Source organism: Stegodyphus dumicola, chromosome 1 (genome assembly GCF_044657685.1).
Source record: "Stegodyphus dumicola isolate Sdum_Otavi_A_Nest chromosome 1, ASM4465768v1".
In the NCBI taxonomy this organism is placed as follows: Eukaryota; Metazoa; Arthropoda; class Arachnida; order Araneae; family Eresidae; genus Stegodyphus; species Stegodyphus dumicola.
The window spans coordinates 77,670,790-77,692,991 of record NC_140768.1 but is presented as its reverse complement, the minus strand read 5'-3'; the positions used below and the strand labels follow the sequence as shown (position 1 = coordinate 77,692,991).

At 32.2% G+C, this 22,202-nt stretch overlaps 1 protein-coding gene across 1 annotated transcript in view; it reads left to right on the top strand.

Annotated features, from left to right (window-relative positions):
• The window catches only part of SrpRbeta (signal recognition particle receptor beta), a 41,488-nt gene extending 19,942 nt beyond the window's left edge, over positions 1–21,546 (top strand). Inside the window, exons 4-8 of the mRNA XM_035359210.2 lie at positions 1,651–1,730; positions 9,267–9,326; positions 9,647–9,723; positions 16,045–16,099; positions 20,127–21,546. Coding sequence (XP_035215101.1) covers positions 1,651–1,730; positions 9,267–9,326; positions 9,647–9,723; positions 16,045–16,099; positions 20,127–20,340 — 486 coding nt within the window. The 3' untranslated portion in view covers positions 20,341–21,546. The remainder of the gene's footprint in view (positions 1–1,650; positions 1,731–9,266; positions 9,327–9,646; positions 9,724–16,044; positions 16,100–20,126) is intronic.
• Positions 21,547–22,202: the final 656 nt, after the last annotated feature.

Below are 22,202 nucleotides of genomic sequence, written 5' to 3'. Positions count from 1 at the left end.
TTAGAAACTTAGCATCATTATTCACTTTTTTAGTTGATGTTGCAGTGTTATTCAGTTTTTTTTGGGGGGGGGGCAGGCTGAGTTATCGATCAGTTTTTTATTCTTTTTGTAATGCTATCTTTTTTTTAAATTGGATTGACTGTCACAAACTAAATATCATTCGCTTGAAAACATTATAGTGGCTTTCACTCCCGTTGTTAAGGTGTGCTAGAACTTCTTGATTTTTTATGTGCACATAGAAAAAATATATTTAATCATGTAATCTTTGTCTCGACATGAATTGCATTTATTCAATCTAACTTCACCATCTTCATGTTTGAATGTATGATGTACAATAGATATTTTAGTATTCCAAATGTATGTAAATTGAGAACTATTTATAAAGTAAATTTTTAATTAATAATTGCATAATTGTGCTGGAAAACCCCAAATGTTGTAATCTTCTTATTTCACTTTATAAACAGCTGTATAATGACTTCACTGCAATTAAGAAGGAAGAATGAGCATCGCTGTAGTGATTTTCCTTTAGAGTTTTTTTAGTTTTCAATTTCATTTTTATTGAAGTTTTAAAAAATATGGAAAGAAAGAATCACTAAACAAATAAAAAGTCATTATTATATCTCTAAACAAGTAGAAAATGATTGTTGACATTCACTTTGGCAAGACAATCTTATATCAATATGCATCAATAATCATTTGTCATTTTTAGCGTAACCCCTTAGTGTTCATAAATAATTAATGTTTGGGTATTGGTAACTAACAGATATGCTCATTTCTAATGTGTATCAGATAATTTTAAAATATGTCTTTCTGATGTGCACATCAAAGTACATTACACTGGGACACCTCATAGCGTTTTTAAACTTATTAAAACTACTTACAGTGTTTATTATTTTAATCACCTCAAATCTTTTTTTTTTTTTTTTTTTTTTTTTTTTTTTTTTTTGTAGTTGTTAGATTCTTATATTCTTGGGTGAAGAGTTGCCTTTCTAAAAAGAAAGTAATCCTTTATCTTAATGGAGGTGGGAAAATGAAATGTTTAGATTTTTGTAAAGCATACATCAGAATGGAGTCAGAAGCAGGTAAATTTGAATGCTTCATAATTAGCAGTAAATATGATTTTGTAGATCTAGAAACTAGCACATGTAGTAAAAAAATTGAGCAATTGTAGGAAAACATAAAATGGTGTAATAAAATTTCTCTGATTATGGCATAATTAATGCTGTTTTGAAAACATTTTGAAGGATATTAAAGATTTCTTGCCTTCTTCAACTCAATAATTATTATTAAATGATGAATGCAACATTCTGAATATCCTTCTAAATATTTTAAGCATTGGAGTTAAGAATAGCTGGTATTTAAGCATATCAATTAAAAAGGCAGTTACTTTGATCTGAAAATTAGTTACTGACCTAATGTGGCACCTTAGTTTCTTGTTATGTTTAGCAAAAGTCACATATTTGATAATATATCACCTACTTTGCTCTTGAAAAAATTCTCTGCTGAGATTTTAAACTAATGCCATTCCCCACCTTTAAATTATTATTATTTATGTTGATAAAATTTATTTGATGTTTGCTGAAATTTTGAAGTTTTTTTATAATAAAATGTGCTATTTGAGTAGATTTGAATGCTTCATTTCATTTTTAGAAACCTATCACTGTGGTTGATGTACCAGGAAATGAAAGGTTGCGATTTAAGTATATTGAAGAATTTATGCCATCTGCAAGGTAAGTTTTATGTATGCATAAAGAAAAGAAAAGAAAGTAATCCTTTAACTGTTGATAAAACATTTTTTAAGTGTTCTATCCTTTATTTTCTAGATTTTATATGGAATCAAAATACTGATTTCACTGATTTACTAAACTCAAAGTTTTAGAGATATTATTTACATGATTTATCCAACCATAGTTATTTAAGATTTGCCATTCTTTTCTTTCATTCTTTTTTGTTAAAAACTTGGCTGTTTTGTTTGTTAGATTGTTTGTGATTTTGAAAACTTTCCCCATGCATTAAAGCATTTCTTATGCATTAAAAGATCTTTTCCAAGGTGAAATTCTAGATAAGTGATATCATGTTCTTGAAACGAAGGCCTTAAAATGTATTTTTGATGTTGGTGAAACTGAGATTATTTGAAAAATCAATGAAACAGCCCCCCTCAGGGGCTCACTTTTGTGAGTACAGGTGTGACTATTCCACAGTACCCTAATCCTTCAAGGGACCACTTTCTTGGTGAGACGGGGTCATGATCTTAGAGCCTTTAGTGATCTTTCCTGCTTTCCTTTTCACCTCTTCTCCTCTCTGCTATTTCCATTTCTTCCACCCTTGTGGTTTCCCTTTCGGAGGTTCGGGCTCAAAGGGAGATTCTGTCACATCCCTTTGTTTAGAGTTTCTCAAGAAGAGAAAATCACCTGTGCGTTTGGCGTACATTGTAACTCGTAAGGCTGGAAAGGAGGGTCCTGGTAGTTGAGGGGCGAGGTACTGTCCCCAATATACTGCTTTGGCCAACATCAGATTGAAACAGGAGGCACTTAGTTGCCCCCACTAGTGTCAATTGGCTGGTTTTTAAGGACAATGGCTTAGAGATAAGCTTTTGGGAGAGCTGACTATGGGGGCTTCAGATTGCGTATAGACTGGGTTAACCCTGGTGCAGTTTTCTGCATCCCCTTTTTGTACTTCGTGGTGGGTGGCACTGCCGGGTCCGAATAATTTCTCTCTTTAATATGGCTAATTCAAAAATATATATGATTAAAGACCTTGAAGTCAGTCCCGTCGCTCAAAGCATTAGTTCTGAAAAATCTGCTGAAAGAGTACGTGCAGATGCAAATGCAAATAACCCTAACAATAGTCCCGCTTCCTTGTTGTCTCTAGTCCTTCTGGCAAGCTGCAAAAGATGTCTCCTTTTTTGATAAATAAATACATCCATTTCTATATTGGTGACCCCAGAAATATAAAGCATCTGCACTCTGGAAACTTGCTCATTGACACAACTTCGGCTACCCAGTCTACTTCCTTACTTCAAGTAACCAAACTTGGGCAAGTGAATGTCATTGTAACAGCACATAAGACGTTGAATAACTGTTGCAGTGTAATCTCGGAAGTCGGCCTTCTCTGTGTTTCTGAAGAAGAGATCGCATCCAAGCTGTCTGACCAAAATGTCTTTGGTGTTAAACGGATCAAGATGCATAAGGAAGGTCAGTTGATCGATACTAAACACATGATCCTGACCTCCAACTCGCCTGATCTGCCTAAGAATATTAAGGCTGGATACCTAAACTGTCCTGTAAGACCATCCTATGTGATGCTTCCAATGGCAGCACTTCGGATATTCTAAGATGTCTTGTCATGGCAGCCTCACATGCGCCCGATCCTCACATATTGGTTACGATTGTGATAATTGAACCGCTTCGCCTTTGTGTATAAATTGCAAGGGTGAACACCCAACATTTTCGAGTTTGTGCCCGAAATGGAAATCAGAAAAAGAAGTGCAGACTGCAAAAGTAACTAGGAATATCACATATGCTGAAGCCAGAAGATTAGTCCGAAGCACACAGGTTCGACCACATACATCTATGCCAATGCTCTTAAAAACATCTCGTACAGTTGCCACCCAAACTTCAATTGGTACACAGACTCTGCAAAATAAAACCCAACCGACTACAAACAACAAGAAAAAAGAAAACCCAGCTCTTTTAGTACAGAAAAAAGAAACAGTCATTCAAAGTAAACCCAAAAATGCCACTCAGAAAATAATTAATAAAATAGAAGTCTGAGCAATAGCTCTCTTGATGGGATGATTTCTGAATCTGCAGATTCAGATAGTATGAAAGTAGAAGAGGCTCTAGAAGTTCCCAGGCATCTACTTCCACGAAAAACTAAACAGCAGCACAGAAAGTACAAAAACCAATCATAATCGCCACTCTCGTCTCATGAAACTGTCGTGGTTACCATTGAAATTTGTGTGACATCAAAGCTACAACCAATGCTTATCATCCTGTGTGCTTAGCAATACGGGAAACAAATCTGAAACCAGAACAACAAGCAAAACTTCGGAGGTTTTCTTTCGTCAGGAAGGATAACCTTGCAGGTGAACATGCCAGTGGAGGTGTAGGTCTCCTCATCTCACTTGACTATCCATCAAATGCACTTTTTTTAACAACATCCCTCCAAGTTGTCGCTACTGAAGCAAATTTTGATATTGTTGTTTCAATCGTTTTTTTGTATTTGTCTCCAACTGAGCACATTGATCAGCAAGATTTAAATGGTCTTATAGAGCAGCTGCCCGAGCCCTTTAGCATAATAGAAGATTTTAACGACCATAGTAAAGATACAAATTCCTGAGGAAGACAAATTGAGCAGATGATTGAAGGCCATAGCCTTTGTCTCCTGAATAATTGGCAGGATAATTACTTCCATGAGCCTTCAAGGACATTCCATGCTCTTGACCATGCCATCTGTTCATCATCTCTTTTGCCATTTTTCACTTTTAGTCAGGGACATGATCTTTACAACAGTGATCATTATCCCATTTTTGTATTTCTTGCACGAAGAGGAGCACACCCCATGTCGAGATCCCCTCGGTTCATACTTGATAGGGTAGACTGGGAACTCTTCTTTTCCTGTAGAGTTCACAGAGAACATAGTAGGAGATGTGTAAATCGATGACGCAGTTGAAGCAGTCACCAATACTATTATTCATGCAGCTATGCTCTCTATACCTAGAACATCAGGGAATATGCTAAAGTATTCCAAACCATGGTGGAATCGTGAGTGCCATGAAACAGTGAAAAAGCACGAGGAATTTTTCGCAGATACCCTACTTTGCGAAACCTTATAGCATTTAAAAAAGCCAAAGCAAGTTCACGAAAAGTAAGAAGGCAAAGCCAGAGGGATTCTTGGATTTCATATGTGTCGTCAATAACATTCTCTATGCCTAGTAAGCGGGTTTGGGAAAGAGTTACAAAAGCGTGCGGAATATATAAAGGCCACTCACTTTCCTTTTTGGAAAAAGATGGCCGAGTGATTAGCTCCATAGAAGAAATTGCGAATACTATTGGAGAGACATTTGCTGCCGTTTCATCCAGCAAAAATTATTCACCTGCATTTCTTTCTATCAAGCAGTGCTCTGAGAGAAATCCCATCACTTTCAACTTTTCCAACTTTCATCCTTATAATGGATATTTTACTATGCTAGAGTTAAAGAGAGCTTTGTTGCAGACTCATAGGTCTTGTCCAGGTCTTGATGGCATGTATTACGAAATGCTGAAGCATTTGTCCTATGAGTCACTGACTGCTCTTCTCACTCTTTACAATAGGGTGTGGAAGGAGTGAACTTTTCCCAGTGCATGGAGGAGAGCTGTTGTGATTCCCATTGTTAAGCCAGAGAAAGACCCGAGGAATCCCTTGAACTATCGGCCAATTGCCCTTACTAGTTGCATATGCAAACTGTTTGAAAAAATGGTAAACAGCTGTATAGTCTATTTCTTGGGGAAGAATAATATAATTTCACCTTATCAAAACAGTTTTCAAAAGGAAAGAGCAACGATAGATAACATGCTCCTTTTGGAGACATTCATTCAAAAAGCTTTTGTAAGAAGGAATCACCTTGTCTCAATTTTTTTTTTTTTTTTTTTTTTTATATATAAGGAAAGCTTATGATAAGGTGTGGAGATATGGTATACTTAGTGATCTTCATGATCGTGGCTTGTGTGACAACCTACCATTTTTCATTCAGAAATTTTTGGAAACTAGAACTTTTCAAGTAAGGATTGGCTCTGTTTTGTCAGAATTTTTTAAACAGGAAGAGGGTGTGCCTCAAGGCTGTGTGCTTAGTGTAACCCTGTTCAGCCTAAAAATAAATTCTGTATTAAAACAACTTCCTCTCACCATTTCAGGATCTTTATATGTTGATGGTGTACAAATTAGCTGTCGAGGTGCAGATATGAGACGTGTAGAGAAGCAGCTCCTGATCGCTTTGAACAGGATTCAGGAATGGGCAAACAGACAAGGATTTACATTTTCGAAACAGAAGACTGTGTGTGTGTGCACTTTTGTAGAAAGTGAGGTCTCCATCCTGAGCCTGAATTATATCTTGATGGGTCTGTGATTCCAATTGCACCTTAAGTAAAATTTTTAGGGGTGATCGTTCGCCCAAAAATTGACTTTCCTTTTTCATGTCCTAAACTTGGGAAAGAAGTGTAAAAAATTTTTAAATATTTTAAAAGTACTGGTGAACGCTTCCTGGGATGCAGAGCGTTTCTCTATGTTTCGCATTTACAGAGCTCTTGTTCGCTCTAGACTGGACTACGGCTCAGTTGTTTACGGATCCGCTCGGTCTTCAATGTTGTTAAAACTAGATCCTGTTCATCGGGCTCTGCAGATTTGTTCTGGAGTCTTCAGGACGTCTCCTGTCCAGAGCTTTTATGTTGACTGTTACGAACCATCACTCCGTTTGAGGCATGAGGAGTTGTCTCTATTACAGTATTTTAATATATTGTCTCAACCTGACCATCCTTATAAACTGTGTTTACTTGATGATAGCTGTGACCTTTTATTTGAAGCACATCCATCCTGTGTGCCTTCTTTTCCTGTCAGAGTTCGTCCTTTCATTGAAGAATTCTCCCTGTTTGATATGTCCCCACAAGCAGTACAGCATTTTGAAATCCCACCTTGGGAAAATGCACAAATCTAGCTTCTTGATATTTTTCACAGTTATGTCAAAACAACCACTAATGAGAGCATCTAGAGATAAATTTTTGCTGAGCACAGGCATAGTTACAGAAGTTATGTTTGCATATATATGGATGGATCTAAGTCAACTTGTCATGTTGGGATGTCATTTATAATTGGTGACCACATAGAGGGCAGATGTTTACACGATGCTTCCTCGGTCTTAACCTCTGAACTGATTGCCGTATATTATGTGCTTTTGTATATCTCAATGCTACACCATAGAAAATTCATTATATATACAGACTCCTACAGTGCATTGAAAGCTTTAGAATCTACTGTGATAGTGGATATGCTCAAGCTGAACATTAAATTAACAAGTCGTGGATATGAAATTCTGTACTGCTGGGTTCCCAGACATAACAGGAATAAAGGGTAATGAGTTGGCAGACATTGCAGCGAAATCTGCTGTTGAACTCTCTGGTTGCCTCATCCCTTTGAGAGATATCAGTCGTGTCATCAAACAAAGGATCTTAAAAAAGTGGCAGCAATTTGGGGACTTCCAACCTTGTAAACAAGTTAAGAATGGTGAAGCCTAAAATAGAGCTTTGAGATTGTATTAGAAATCGTAAGGAGGAAGTCTTTTGACTCGGCTTAGAATAGAATATGTCACACTAGAGTGATTTATAACTATCTACTTAAAGCTGAAAATGAGCCTGTTTGTACAAATTATAATGTTTGTCTGTCAGTCCATCACATTTTAATTGAGTGTCAATAGTTTAATAGTCTTCGTCAGAAGTATTTTAATAGTTGTGACCTGCCTCTCGACCGTTTAATCGGAAGAGAGGTCAGTACCAATTTGTTTCAGTACCTGAAAGAAACAGGTCTCTATTATTTAATTTGATTTCATCTTGAGATTTTATGTTAGAATTTTAATGCTATATATTTTAATGAATCAGATGTGTTATGATTTTAAATCCGTACTGCATAGATCATTATCTGATCATGGTGGGATGAAAATCTTAATCAGAATTTCATCCCACCATTTCATTATCTTACTACTTGCCTTGACTTTATAAATGTGCTGTAGCCAGATTTTATAAATAGATAACATATCCAATATGAAGATATCACTGACATTCTCAATAAACACTTTTGGATTGAATTAGAATGTACAAGCCAAGTTGCAAGATGAAACCTTATTACTGATGTGACAGTTCTTTTTGTAAAGCTAGCTTTTACATGTGGACTTTAGCTGTGGAAAGCCAAATATTGGTTCTTTCCTGCAGAATGCAAATTATTCAAGTGATATATCATTTTTATAATAATACTGAATCTATGTAAGCTATGAATATTTGAAAAAATATTTGTTTTGTAAGCATGTATGTTATTTTTAATAGCATTGATATAAAGATAAGTCATATAGATTTCATGGTGTAGCATATCAGTAACTCTTTCAGAATATATAATATCATTTTTAATAACTTTAATAATATTTCAAATATTTTTTAAATCTACTCTGGTTGTAAGTATCTTAGTTCAAGAAGTAATTTGGGCTTTAATTCCATTTCAAGAAATTACTTTTATTAGTCGAAAATAACTCCCCCCTCCTGGAAAGTAATATCTTCCTTTATATTACACTGTTTTAGGATAAAATTTTAAGAAATAAAAACGTAAATGAAAATTTATTTTATCTTGCATTAATTTTAAAAAAGTAATTTTTAATATTTCCTTTCCTTCAGATTGCAATAAAAGTACCATTAGCTACTTTAACAAAACTATGGCACAAGGACAAAATTGTTCCCTTTAAATATAGTGATACATTGTTACACATTTGTTTTCCTAAACTGAAATTGCTTAGCTAGAGGTAGTTATAATGATTGCAGATGTTATGTATGGTAATTTTAAGTGTACAAAACATTTGCAATCGTAATAATCATATGTGGTTATTATATTATTCTTAACATATCGATAATCATAATTGTTAAATATATTGCAATTAGTTATGTAGCTTATTTACTATCTAAACAGAGTATCCTCTCATTCTGCTGTTTCATTTATCAAAATATCTGGTAATAAGACCCTATCAAATTTTAAAAAAGTGTATCATAAAAAGGGTCTTATTTTAAAATAAATACAATATGTGCTGTATCTTTGAGAACAGTTAAGCTTGTGCTGCCTATTCATGGGTGTAATCTATTGCAAGCATTTTGGTTACTATAAAATCACAGTTTTGTTTAAGTTTTTCATTTGCAAATGAATTCAACACAAAATGCAGAAATATTAATTCCATTTGAGGTTTGTGAAGGAAAGTGAAATAGAAGGCAAATGTTCAGATATTTTGATCAGATATCTCTATTTGTTTAAATGTTTCTAATGGACTTCAAATTAAATTAACTGTATATATCATTTGCTTCTGCCATCTGTAAGTTTAGATAAAAGACATCAATTTTTATTCATAAAAATTTTCAAAAAATATATTTTTGAAACTTTATTATTATTGTACAGTTATTGGAAATCAAAGTATATTTTTCTCAGTATGTGTTCACTATATACTTTCTGTATTTAATTATAACATATTGTCATTCTTATTCTAGGGGTATCATATTTGTGATAGATAGTTTGACCTTTCAGAAGGAAATTAGAGATGTGGCTGGGTAAGTCTAGGAAAACAGTAAAAAAATTTCGTGCTTACATTAATATGTATCTGTACTTTTTTTATACATATTAGATGAATGTGAATGTAATTATTTAAAAAACACCTCACATGTGAGCATACGGAGAATATTTTTAATATTTTAAAACATTTATAAAATTTTACATAGAGTGAAGAGATGAAAATAGCAGAATTAATGAGTAATATTTATTCTTATAATTTATGCAGGCTTTGTTGTAAATAATAATAAAAAATCAATGCTCATATTTAATAAAATTATCTGTTATGTAATTCAATTTTTTCTTATAAATTTTATTTTAGGTTCCTATTTACACTTCTGCAGGAACCATTTGTACATCATTACAGAATTCCATTTTTAATAGCTTGTAACAAGCAAGGTATGTTTACTTCTTATGATTTGTTACATTAATTAGTATGGTAAAACCTCAGTCCATGAATTTATATTTCATTTTCTAAAGGTCAATCAACATCAGGTAATTGTCTTCTAGAAGCATCTTCTTTGCCTTTTAGCATCTCTTGACTATGCTTGGGACTCATGGGGTCTCCATTTACTTTTGCTGTAGTTTATTATTACTTTACAGGGTGATATAATTAAATGAAAATGCTGCATCTTGCTGCTTTCTGGAAAATTTCATAGATCTAAGAACTAGGAAATTCTCCCTTCCTCTGAAGAATGGCCATTGCAATCATCTTTTGTTCCTGTTTCTGAAATTCTTGCAATTCTTTCTTCTTGTGCTCACTTTTATGGACCTTTATTAACTTTCCCCATGTCATCGTTAATTTCCAAACCTAAGCCTGGATATGCTGTATCATAAATAAATAAATAAAAAAAAAATCTTCTAACATGAGTGGATCTCCAAGTCTTTCTTTGCAATCAAATCTGTGAAATCACTTTTAATTGCACAGAAGTTCAATTTTAATTAACTGGTGCTGTGATTGCTGTACTGATGCAGTTTTTATTAATATTTGGTATAAAATTGTTTAACATGATTCTTAAATCACCTTGTTCAAATATATTCAACTTTTTCTTGTTTTCCATAATAAATTATTCTCTTTACTAAAACCCTGATAAGAAATTGGAAATGTCAATAATGTTGGTTCAGTAATAATTTTTATTTTGTGATATTTATTTCCCTTGGATGACTTTTAAATTTGAAAACTTAGGGTACCCATTTGTTTGGGAATAAGACTTGTTATTTAACATCCTCTTTCAATGTAATCAATCTTGCATTATAATATCAATATCAGTTAATCCCAGGTCAACAAGCTGTGGGAGCTATGCTAACATGTTCAAATTTTCAGTATCTTGGAAGGGAACATCAGTCTCCTTTTAAATTTTGCAAGTGGTTTGTGGCAACAATACGTCTTCTGAGAAAATACAGTTCTTTTCAACAGCAGACAACTGGATTAAGTTATGAAAGTAACTGAATTCTTTCCAATTCATTGTTGATATAAACAAGTCAACAGAAGATAACCTTTCACAAAAACTGAAGCTAATAATTTTAAGTGTCAATAAGAATGATGGCTTTTTTCTTGCAGTTTATTTTGTGTGGCAACTGGCAATAAGTATACACTATAAGACCAAAAAAGAAAATAGAAAAAAAAAAAAAAAAAAAGATGCACCAAGAAGGAATACTGCAAATTGAACACAAATTGATATACATACTGGTTTCAGCAGAAAATGCTAAAGTTTAAAGTCTGTTGATCAATAAATGACCATGTGACATTGCAGTGCATCTTAGCTGTGCAAATGACAGGATATTAAAGAGGGAAATTTTGATTCCGGATCATAATATTTTTGCAAATTTTCTTCTATGTGCTGAGATAGACAGTAACTCTGCCTCACATACATGTGTGCAAACAATATGCATTTGAGAGATGACATGTAGTTGGACTGAAAGAAGCCAGTTGGTGTAATTGGCGAATCACTTGACATTTGGGTAGGGGTGATGCCATAATCAGATGATGTTGGCAGGAATAGGTGAACCATGGTCAAACACAGCATCAAGAAGGAAGCTGTCAGCCTAGAGAGATTTAGTTATGTCTATAAAAGGCTGTAAAGACTGAGTTTAACTATTCTGATCAATTGCCTGTGCATATTTAGTTACTGAACCACTGATCATCATTCACAACCTTTAAAATTTAATAACCTCCAGGGAATCAGTACAGATTCTGTTGGGAACCCCAGTTAGAGATGATTACTTACTTAAACAGTATGTTGTGGTTGTGCATAAGCTCATGGCACAAAACCAATGGAAATAATTAATTCTAAAGTTATAAACACAATATTGAAGAGATAAAAAAATTTACTACACCTGTGCAATGTATTGTGAATAGTATAAGTGGAATGTGTTGAGGAAGAGAAAGGGAAGTAATGGTATTATTTGATTGAGTGGGTATCCTTTCCCAAAACATCAAGTTTATTTCACTTGATTCTGCTTAAGACTCAGTGGGCTTCTGTTCCACTTTAAAGTTTGTCAAGTATGATTTGTTACTGTCTATCTCTATTATTAAATTATAAAGAACCTGTATGTATATTCCTTGCAATGTGTGAAAATGGCGGCATGTAGAGTCACCAGATTTTGAACACATGATATTCTTCATCCGAGAATCTGCATCTCAAAGCTAAAATTTTGATTTTTTTAAAATTTATTTTATATTTTGTGTGAATTTAATAAATTATTGATTAACCAACTCAGTAATTTAAAAGCAGTGTGTTGTCTCTGTACAAAATGTAAGATATCCATGCTTCAAATTTAATCCAAAATCTTTGTAAATTAAAAGAAATGTATTGCCATTCAACAAAGATATATATTTTTCAATTTTAATTTAAAAACTCAGTGATTTAAAAGAAATCTATTGCCACTAGGCAAAGCAATGTAATAAAATGATTTTTAGTGTTTCAAATTTAATCAACAGACCTAGCAATTTAAAAGAAATGTGTAGCTACAACCTGAAATAAATTATTTTTATATTCCACACACCAGTATGTTACCATTTGACAAAGCAAAAGATATTTAATATTTCTTTCCAATTCAATCTCTTGTTGATTAGCATACTAAGTGATTTAAAAGCATAACTAAAGCAATAAGTTCTTCATCTGTATTATTTTTAATTACTAGCTAGATTCATTAAAATCTTTATAATTTTTTCTTTTTTCATAATAACTGTTTTTGGTAGCTGGCTGCAGAGGTGGGTAGTGTTTTTAAATGCATCTAAAGCAAATCACGGCATTACCAAATGAGAACGCTTATACTGTAGCATGCTCCTGCTTTATCAGGATGAAAAAAATAATTTACCCAATTTTGCAGGTAAAAAAAAACTAGGATCATTTCTTCATCCTAACCTTTTTCTCTGAAGATAATCACCTCCACATTCACCTTTTATTGTTACTTTTGAATTTATTGTATTTATTTCTTATTTGTTCTGAAATCTGCATTTTTTTCTTATCTTTTTGTGTCCTTCTTACTGTAACTCCTACTCTTCTTAGCTTTCAGGCTCATGATTTAGTCTAGAAAGACAATATCATAGGTAACAAAAAATGCCCAAAGTAGTAAAATGCCCTTCAAAGTCTCTTCCATAATTTCCTCTGGGCAGAATTAATTATCATGTACGTCATTTGCTGCCACAATGGAGAATATTAAAATCATGTTTCCAGTAGTTCCTGATTGTTAATTTTGTGGCATAAGGTTACCTCAAAACTCTTTGAAAATTATTTTTTGCTGACTTGAGTGTACATGACTGAAGGTACCGCTAATTGTGCAAGACTCTGATTTTTTTTTTTTTTTTTTTTTGTTCACATAATTTGTTCATGAACTGAATAGTTTGTGATCTCTGGTTCTACTGTGTAACATTTCTTTCTGTTCTTGAAATTATAATGTTTAAGATATTGTACCATTATCACAAATTATAACTTTCACATGAGTTATGATAGTTACAAGATTTGATAGGTCATGGAGCTACACAGTTTCATAAGTCTGTACTGTTACTGTACACTCTGATGTAATTTTCTGCTCATATATTTTACATATGACAGCTAAAAATAAAGCATGGTTACTATCTGTCCTGGTCTCCTTCTTACTGTTATATGCTTACAAGATTACCGAATATCCTGATTTGCAATTTATTTAAAAGTTAGACTATTTAATTTCATATTACTATTACCGAATTTCCTGATTTGCAATTTATTTAAAAGTTAGACTATTTAATTTCATATTACTATATTTTACATCAGAATAACATTATAAATAGCTCAATAACTTGAAACATGCATTGTAAAGTATATTTACATCAGTTTGCAGTTTTTTGAAATGGCATCACTGCACAGCATAAAAATCTTCTGATCTTTCATGTTATTCAAATCAAAGTTGGCAACTGTGATAAAGATTTAGATGTGTCAGCTATGATATAAATCTTTTTTGTGGCTTTTGGAAAATGATGTATTGATTCTTTTTATTTTCTTCATTTGAAAAAGAAAAATCTGTTATGTATTCTTACTTGATATTGAAAAAACAGGAAATCATTATTTAAATAAGGCATAAAGTTACACATTCATACATTTATAAAATATTTAAAGATGCACAAACTAAAAATTTTCAAAATGTTGCTTTGAAAAAATGTAATTTTTAATTGAAAACTGTAATTGAAAATTCTTGTAATTTTTAATCATAATTAAATTATTTTTAATTTAAGTAAACTATTAAGTAACTGAAAATTAAAAGCTATTTCTAAACATATAAAAATATTGTTCCATAAATGTGTAATTATTAAGTTTTAAATAAGTTTCATTAAATGGTAAAATTGTTAAATTTGTATATTAGTTTTAAATTAAGTTTGTATTTCTTCCCGTTTCTCTCTAAAAACCATTTTTCTCCTCACTGTCTAAGAATATGCTATGCTCATGCTGAGTTTTGAGTTCCCGAATTTGTAAAAAGTCATTTATAAGAGTGAAAATTGCTGTTGATTTCTTTTCTGAATTTGTAGTGTTTATTCTGACATTTTATCCATAAAATATAATTAAAACATTACTAGTTAAATTTGAAAATTAAAGCTACATTAAACAGTTATTTGAAATTTATTAAAGCAATTAGGGTATCTTTAGTTACAAATATGACATTTATTATATATTTGATATTATGAAATTTATTAAAGCAATTAGGGTATCTTTAGTTACAAATATGACATTTATTATGTATTTGATATTAGTGACACATAAGTATGCTATAATGCTATTTCCAACTCAGTTTTCTGCAGTTTATTTTTTTAAATTGATCAAAATATTCTAAAAGATTTTTTAGTACTTGGGCATTATCCACCCAACCCTTCACCAATCTAACATGTGAAAAACAGTGCAGTGAAAATAACATAAAACAGCATTGAATAATAAAATTAAAATTCCAAGAAACATCTACAACCCTAAAAATTATGTAAAATAAACATCCATAATGAAACACTCAAAATTATTTTATAAAACAGCAACAAATTAACTAAATTAAAAGCTCAGCATCCATAATAAAATACTTAGCTTTCTTTTTTTCCTGGTCTATTTACACACAGTCTGTTTTGATTTAAAAACTCACAATAGAATTGCAGAATTCTCAGCAGAGCAAATAGGCACTGCTTTCCATGCACACATCAACCTGTTTTAACTTTAAAAAACATCAGAGAATTGCAGAAATTTACTTGATAGATTGTGCATTCTTACACTTTTTGCTACTAAACAAAATGCCATATTTCTGAAATAAAGGAAACAAAAAAGTGCAACACTTTCATTTTGATTAGCAAGCAAACTCTACAGTGGCATTATAATTCATTAAAAAAAAAAAAAAATTCAACAGCAAGCACCCTTGGCCCTTGAATTTCAAAACCTTAACCATGCACACAACTCGCTGGTGCAATGCACTTGCAACCATTGCCAGATAAATCATTTTCCCTAAAATTTTGGGTTCCTACTTTGGGAACATAATGCTTTTCATGTTGATTCTTGTCAGGGTTGGGTGGTTAATCAGAGAGTAACCTTATTTCATGGAAACTCTGTATATTTGTTATTGCATAATACTTATTATATATTTGTTATTATGATATTGCTTCATCAGTGCCATATTCAAGAAATTTGTAGCCTTATAACTGATTTAAAGTTTTAAGTCTTATTTAGAAAATTCTCATGTAACTTAAAAAATAAATAAATCTATCACTCCTCCTCTTAATTCCATATATATGTATACATCAGAATTTTGTTCTCAGGATAATTAAATAGATCGCATTTAATTTCATACATTCAAGGACTTTTTCCCTTCTTTTTTGAAATAAGACAAGTTCTAAACTTGTTGTAAATTTAAAATAAAACATTGCAGGTTGTTAGCCATGACTTGGTTGTACAGGATGCATCTTTTGCTAATTATCTAATTTTATTGTTTTCCCCATTTTAAAACACAGATCATAACTAACATTGATGAAGTAGAATGTGATGCTTTATCATTTGGCTATTTGTTTAAAATTTTAGTGTCACTGTGTTTGGATCACACACCATTCTGCCTATTAATATTAAAATAGTTTAACAGAATAAATTTATATTTCTAACGGTTTAATGCTTAAATTTCTTTGTATTAAAATGCATAATAATTAATGTTTTATCATATATTTTAAATGTTACAACTGCAGATTTTTCCTTCATTCATTATGCTATAAATATCTTACAGATCATGCAGTTGCTAAAAGTGCTAAAGTAATCCAATCTCAGTTAGAAAAAGAAATGTAAGTAGATTTTTTTTTATACGTTTAGCTGCAGAAAGATGTTTGAAAGGGAAATACTAAATTTGAGTTTTTCTTTGCATTATTATAAAATATCAAAGAGTTTTTTTGTGTTGTTAATGTAGATTCTGTTTCATAATTGTGAAAATATATTTTTGAATTTGTGTAAACAAAATCAAACCTTGACAGTAAAGATTTAAATTGATCTTTAAAATTTCTCCTTTGCTTAAAAAGTAAATTCTAAAATGAAGTTGAAAAAAGATTTGAATTTTCTTTAAACTTTTTCCTTAAAATAAGTATTTAATCTAGTGAAAGGGGGAAAAAAGTTAATTGTTGCAAATGCTTCTATTGGAAACTTTCCATATATTTTGGACCTTTTTTGTGATGTGGCATTACATATGTTTATCTTCTTTGCTCTACAAGTGCAACCATTGGAGGAAACAAGATTTTAAATTTATCTCCTATATAGCATGACAAATAGCCAGTTTACAGAGTGCTGCTATTAAATGTGACATGAGATCTTTATTTTCCTGCAGATTATATTGTATAACATGCTGAGTAATTAAAAAATAATAAACATAATTAATTTTATTGCTAGTGAACATCTGTCTATAGATTGAGAGTAACTAGCAGTCAGCCCCTAGATTTTCAGTGTGCAGCATTGTAAATTTTGGTAGATTGGGACATTGAATGTGTATGGAATTAAAGACATTCATATCTATAATTATATATTATTGCCAGGGATCTATGGGTTGATAAGTGCTAGCAGTCAACTTCCATGCCACTTGTGCAGAACAGTGAAGTAAATTTAAATATACTTAAACTAAAAGGTATTGAGAACTGTATACTGTAGTTACTGACTGTCAGATCACTCACTGTTGTTAACAGCATGGTAAACTTAGACAGGCTAGTAAAGTACAATTAATCTCTGAAGTGACCAATATGTTTCCTCTCATCATCTATAAATTGGCAACCACTGGTGGTCAATCCATGGGTCATTTGTAGCAATGCAGTAAATTTAGTTAAATTATAATGAAATAAAATTAAATTGAAGGGTAATAAAAATCATTAAGTCCATTGGTCACTAGCACTTTTGTAGTACTTTTAGTGGTGTGTGGTAGCGAAGTGTTTCATACTTTGGCAACATTTGCCAAGGTATGAATGATAATTGTATGATAGTGTAGAATAACATAACATAATACTCCAAAATTTTTGTAAAGACTCCATTAAGTATGTTACTAACATCAAAATATTACATCTATTAATTCATGTTGAGGACTAAAGAGTGAAAACTAATACAGTACAAAGTCCGTAATCCGGACATCCATTATCAGGAATGATCTATAATCCGGACCTCAAAGCCACAAACTTATGCATGCGCATTTAATGTGTACATCTACTACGCATGCGCGTAAAGTGTTTACCCATATGCACTTCTGATATTGAAGAAAGTGACAGAGAGGTTATTGAAAGCGAAAAAATTTCGATTGACAAGTTAGTCGGTATTCTCGACACAGCAATTACAGGACTTGAATGGTGGAACTTTGTAACTGTATCAGGGTCCAATATTCCTTCTAACCTTTCTTCGGGAACATACAAGGACCTGACTCGGAACAGAGAGCTTACTAAAGCTATGTTCACTAATTGTGGTAAGTAGACAGGATACAGACGAAGGGTATACAAAACCCGTTATTTTTCTCTATATACAATAACTTCCGTACTTCGGAATACACCGACCCGCTACTCGGGGTCTAACGTAAAAGTATAAAAATAAAACTAAACTCTAATTTCACTTTAGAATAATAAACGTGGAAGATTGGCCTTATAATAACAGGAAGCGTATGTAGCACAGAGACTGTGAACACTACAATACGTTTGAATTTATCAAGAGGATTAAAACCTCTGGCCTGGAAGTCAAACAGCAACTGCGTAACTTCTGAGGTAAGCGGCCTGCTTTGACTCACTGCTTCCTCTCTCTCGCTTGGCAAAAGGCCACAACTTAAATACTTGGCGTTCGCCAGACAAACTTTGCATAAAAATCTTCACGCTTATAATTCTGGCCGGAAGTAGAAAATAAGAAGTGATAGTAAAGATTTAAAATAAAATAAACGTTAGTAAAACTTAAGATCCTTACAACTGAACAAGAAATTATGTCTGTTTATAGAATTAAAGAGAAAGTATTAGCATAAAAAACGAAGCAACTTAAACAACTTACATTCAAAGAAATGTTTAATAAAGTCAACAAATAAATATTAAGCTTTTTTTTTTCGTGTGTGTGTAAATTTTGATACCCTTTAGATCATAATTGCTCTTTATTTCATAAATTACAGTTTCATATTTTTAATTGTATAATTTCTGCATGCCATCTTACCAGATTTAAATTGATGTTCTATAATCTGGAATTGCCGAAGTCCCGACGAGTCCGAATTATGGACTTTGTATTGTATACCCTATATATTTGTTTTCTGTACAACATAGATGTATATAGTTACATAATTGTGCCAGTACTAATCTGAAAGAATGAAATATTTTTATTTTGGAGAAAATATAAATTCCTTTTTTGTTGCTAGAATAACATGCATGAAGCTTACTATATGCTACACATTTATAATGACATTTATTGATAAGTTGCTCAAAATATCTTTCAATTAATTTCATTAGATTGACCAAAATGGCTTTTAAAGAGCACTTTTAGATTTTCAAGTAATAAAGTAAGAGTCATACAGTCAAACTGATGTTTTTTAATACTGATTTTATAGCCTATCCGATATACAGATAGTAAGTGGCCATTGCATTTACATTTCATACTTATTTGGTTAGGAGTTAATCAAGTATACAAAATTTTCATCAAAATTTTGCATCTTAAAACAGGCTGCAGATGTTCTAGATGTATGCCACACACACATGTACACACTAACAAGCCCGAGCATTATGACCATCCCCACAGTTTTCAATGAACTTGTCTGGATGATGTGGAGGGCACGTGATTAAGTTGGAATGGTATTTAACTGCTACTGCAGAAGGTAAGAAATCCTACTTCGAGTTACTTTTGTAAGTGATGGAAAAGGCTGCTGATCTAAGCAATTTGATAGAGGGCAGATTGTAATGGCTGAAGTATCTCCAAAACTGCATGACTGGTAGGTTGTTTATGATCTTCTGTCGTTAGTATTAATGCAAAGTGGGTAAATGCCAGTGAATCCAGCAGTAGACACCAATGTGTTGGACATCTCCACATCATCAACGGAAAAGGGCGTTGGAGACGTCTCATGGGCCACTTGGTACAGCAAAATAGGCACCAGACAGTGGCTCAGGTGATAGCCCAATACAATATATATACAAGGATAACTGTTTTGGAATGCACAGTTCAGCATAAACTGTTGGATATGGGACTGCACAACAGACATCCCACACGTGTACCTCTGTTGAACAAGTGTCATTGTCAGTTACACCTACAGTGGACCTGGGAACATTGAGGATGAGCCATGGATAAGTGGAAGACAGTTGTCTGGTCAGATGAATCATGATTTCTCATTCATCACGTCAATGGTCGTGTCAGGATACACTGTCTTACAAGTCAACAGTTGCTCCCCCTCTTCTGTATAGCAGGTCATACACAGGCTGGTGGTGGCAGTATTATGCTTTGGCAGAGGTTCTTATGGACAGCTCTGAGACTGTTAGTTGTAATAAAAGAGACCATGAAAGATGCAGTCTATCTGAACATAACTGTGGATCTGTTGCACCCTCACGGAAATGAAATCTTCCAGCAGGACAGGTACAACCTCTCTACAGTCATCTACCAAGATCTTGTGGCATCCATGCCAAGTGGAGTTGAAGCTGTTTTGTACTCCAAAGTTCATGCAACATGTTATTGTGTAGTCGGTCATAATGTTTTGGTTCTTCAGTGTATATAGTAGAAGAAATAAAGCGATAAAAATGCCATTTACTATTTATATGATAAAAATGCTATTTAATATTTATATGACGTATTCTTTTTCTGTTTTTAATACAATGCCTGTTTTAATCCTTCTAGGAATGCTTTGCGAATCACTCAGAGTGGCCGTTTGGCGTCAGTATCTTCTTTTGAAGATAAGATATTCTTAGGCCATAAAGGGAAGGACTTTCAGTTTTCAGACTTGAAATCTATAAAAGTAGAATTCTGCGAATGCAGTGCTTTAGAACCAGGAGAGGGCTCGTCTACTGAAATTTTGCAGTCTTTTTGGATATGGTTATCTAAAATAGCATAATAATAATTTTTTAATGAAGCTCAATTTCTCGGTGTATTTCATTTCATTTTAATGTGATGAGTACATTTTGTTTATTTTCTTGTGAAATTTATTAATTTATATTTTTTTATTGCTATACACATCCAGTTTAAAGCATTTATCTGTTCATGTGTAATAAGTATTAATTTAAAACTAAAGGTTTTATGAAAGCAGTCTGAACATAAATCCAGCATTTTTTATGTGAAATTTTCTTTTTATTAAAGCTTGTCTTTCTCATTTCACCTATTTGTCTGTTTTTTTTTTACAAATTTCAGATAATTAATTTATAAGAGCACATAGTTTGTTTATATGTTTCCTTTTGTAGTTTTAAAGAAGTAATGTTTCTTAACTGGTTAAACTTCACATTTATATACCTTTTAAAATGTTTAAGTCTTAAATGGGCTGAAGCTTAATTTATGATCACTTGCTAGTAAAATTTCTGATTAAACCCAGTTGATGCAGCTGTAAAGAAGTTTTTAGTGTCATTGCATGGCATTAATCATTAAAGGGCATAAATCACTAAATAGCTTATTAGCATCACTGAATGTCTTGAAATGTTATATAATCACTTGAAATATGAATAACTGATCCATCAAATAGTAGAGTGTAGAATCTGATTTTTTTGGGCTTGTTTTAGTTTTATATTATTATTTTTAACTCGAAGAATATGTTACTCAAGTAATCTTAAAATATTAATTATATAATGATTAACTTAGTAAATATCTCTAGGGGAAAAAATCATACCTATTACATTAAAACCATGCTGTTATGCCATGTAGATTATTTTCATAAGGCATTTTCTTAAATGTTTTTTATTTACACCATTGAATATTAATATTTCTAATGATGTGCTTAATAAATTCTAACTCATTGTTTACAATTTGTTTTATATGTGCTAAGTGTTATGTAACTTTTACACAAAAGTGTTATGCATGTTGTGTTACATGTATCCAGAATTATTATCAGTGCTGTAATTTGATGATATAGTAGGTATAATCACACTTTATCTGAGATGTTTTGATACATAAAAACTAGAAATATATTTGATTAAATTTTCACAGTGTTAATCAGAAGTCATTCTCTTGATCATAATGCATTATCATCTAAATTAAATAAATTCCTGTAACCATTGTAAATTGAATGTGTGTCAGCTACAAATTTAAATTAAATAAAATTTACTCAGCCTTTTGTATTTTTCGTTTTTTTTTAAAAATATTCAAATGATTAGAGAATATAGTGATAAAGTATATTCTTATTTGGTGTAATAAGTTTCATTGTTGAAACTGATGCAGCAGTGTGAAAAATGTTGAAAAAGAATATATTCATTTATTAAAAATGTGTCCAGATCTCGCTAGGTTTTTAGTGCTTTATTCCATGATGAGGGTTGTATAGTCTGCAAAGTTTGAAAACAAACTCAGCAGAAAACCTATTTTCAGAGGACAAGTTCATCTAGCATTTTTAGAGGTTTTCCAACTAATTACTAATTGCTGTACATTTTGCACAAATTACTCTTCACAGATTATCTGCACTCATGGTTATGGAAAAAATATATGGTGTGTTCAAATCATGAAAATTTCTTCCACGAAAATAAAGAATAGCCATTTATTTTCAAGTGTAGTCTTGGTCTTGCAGAATATTACAGGAGAGAAATAGGTTCATGATGCTCCAAAATGATGATTAACTATGCATAATATGTTCACCTATAGTTGATGTCCAGTAAGCTGACATGTTTTTGATGGGTTGATAAAAGAGTAAAAGTATTTCAACCCTAGAATTTTTCAGTAAGTAAACAAAATGTGGTCCTAAGTTTTTTATTGGCCAAATGCAAATGGTGATCAATATGT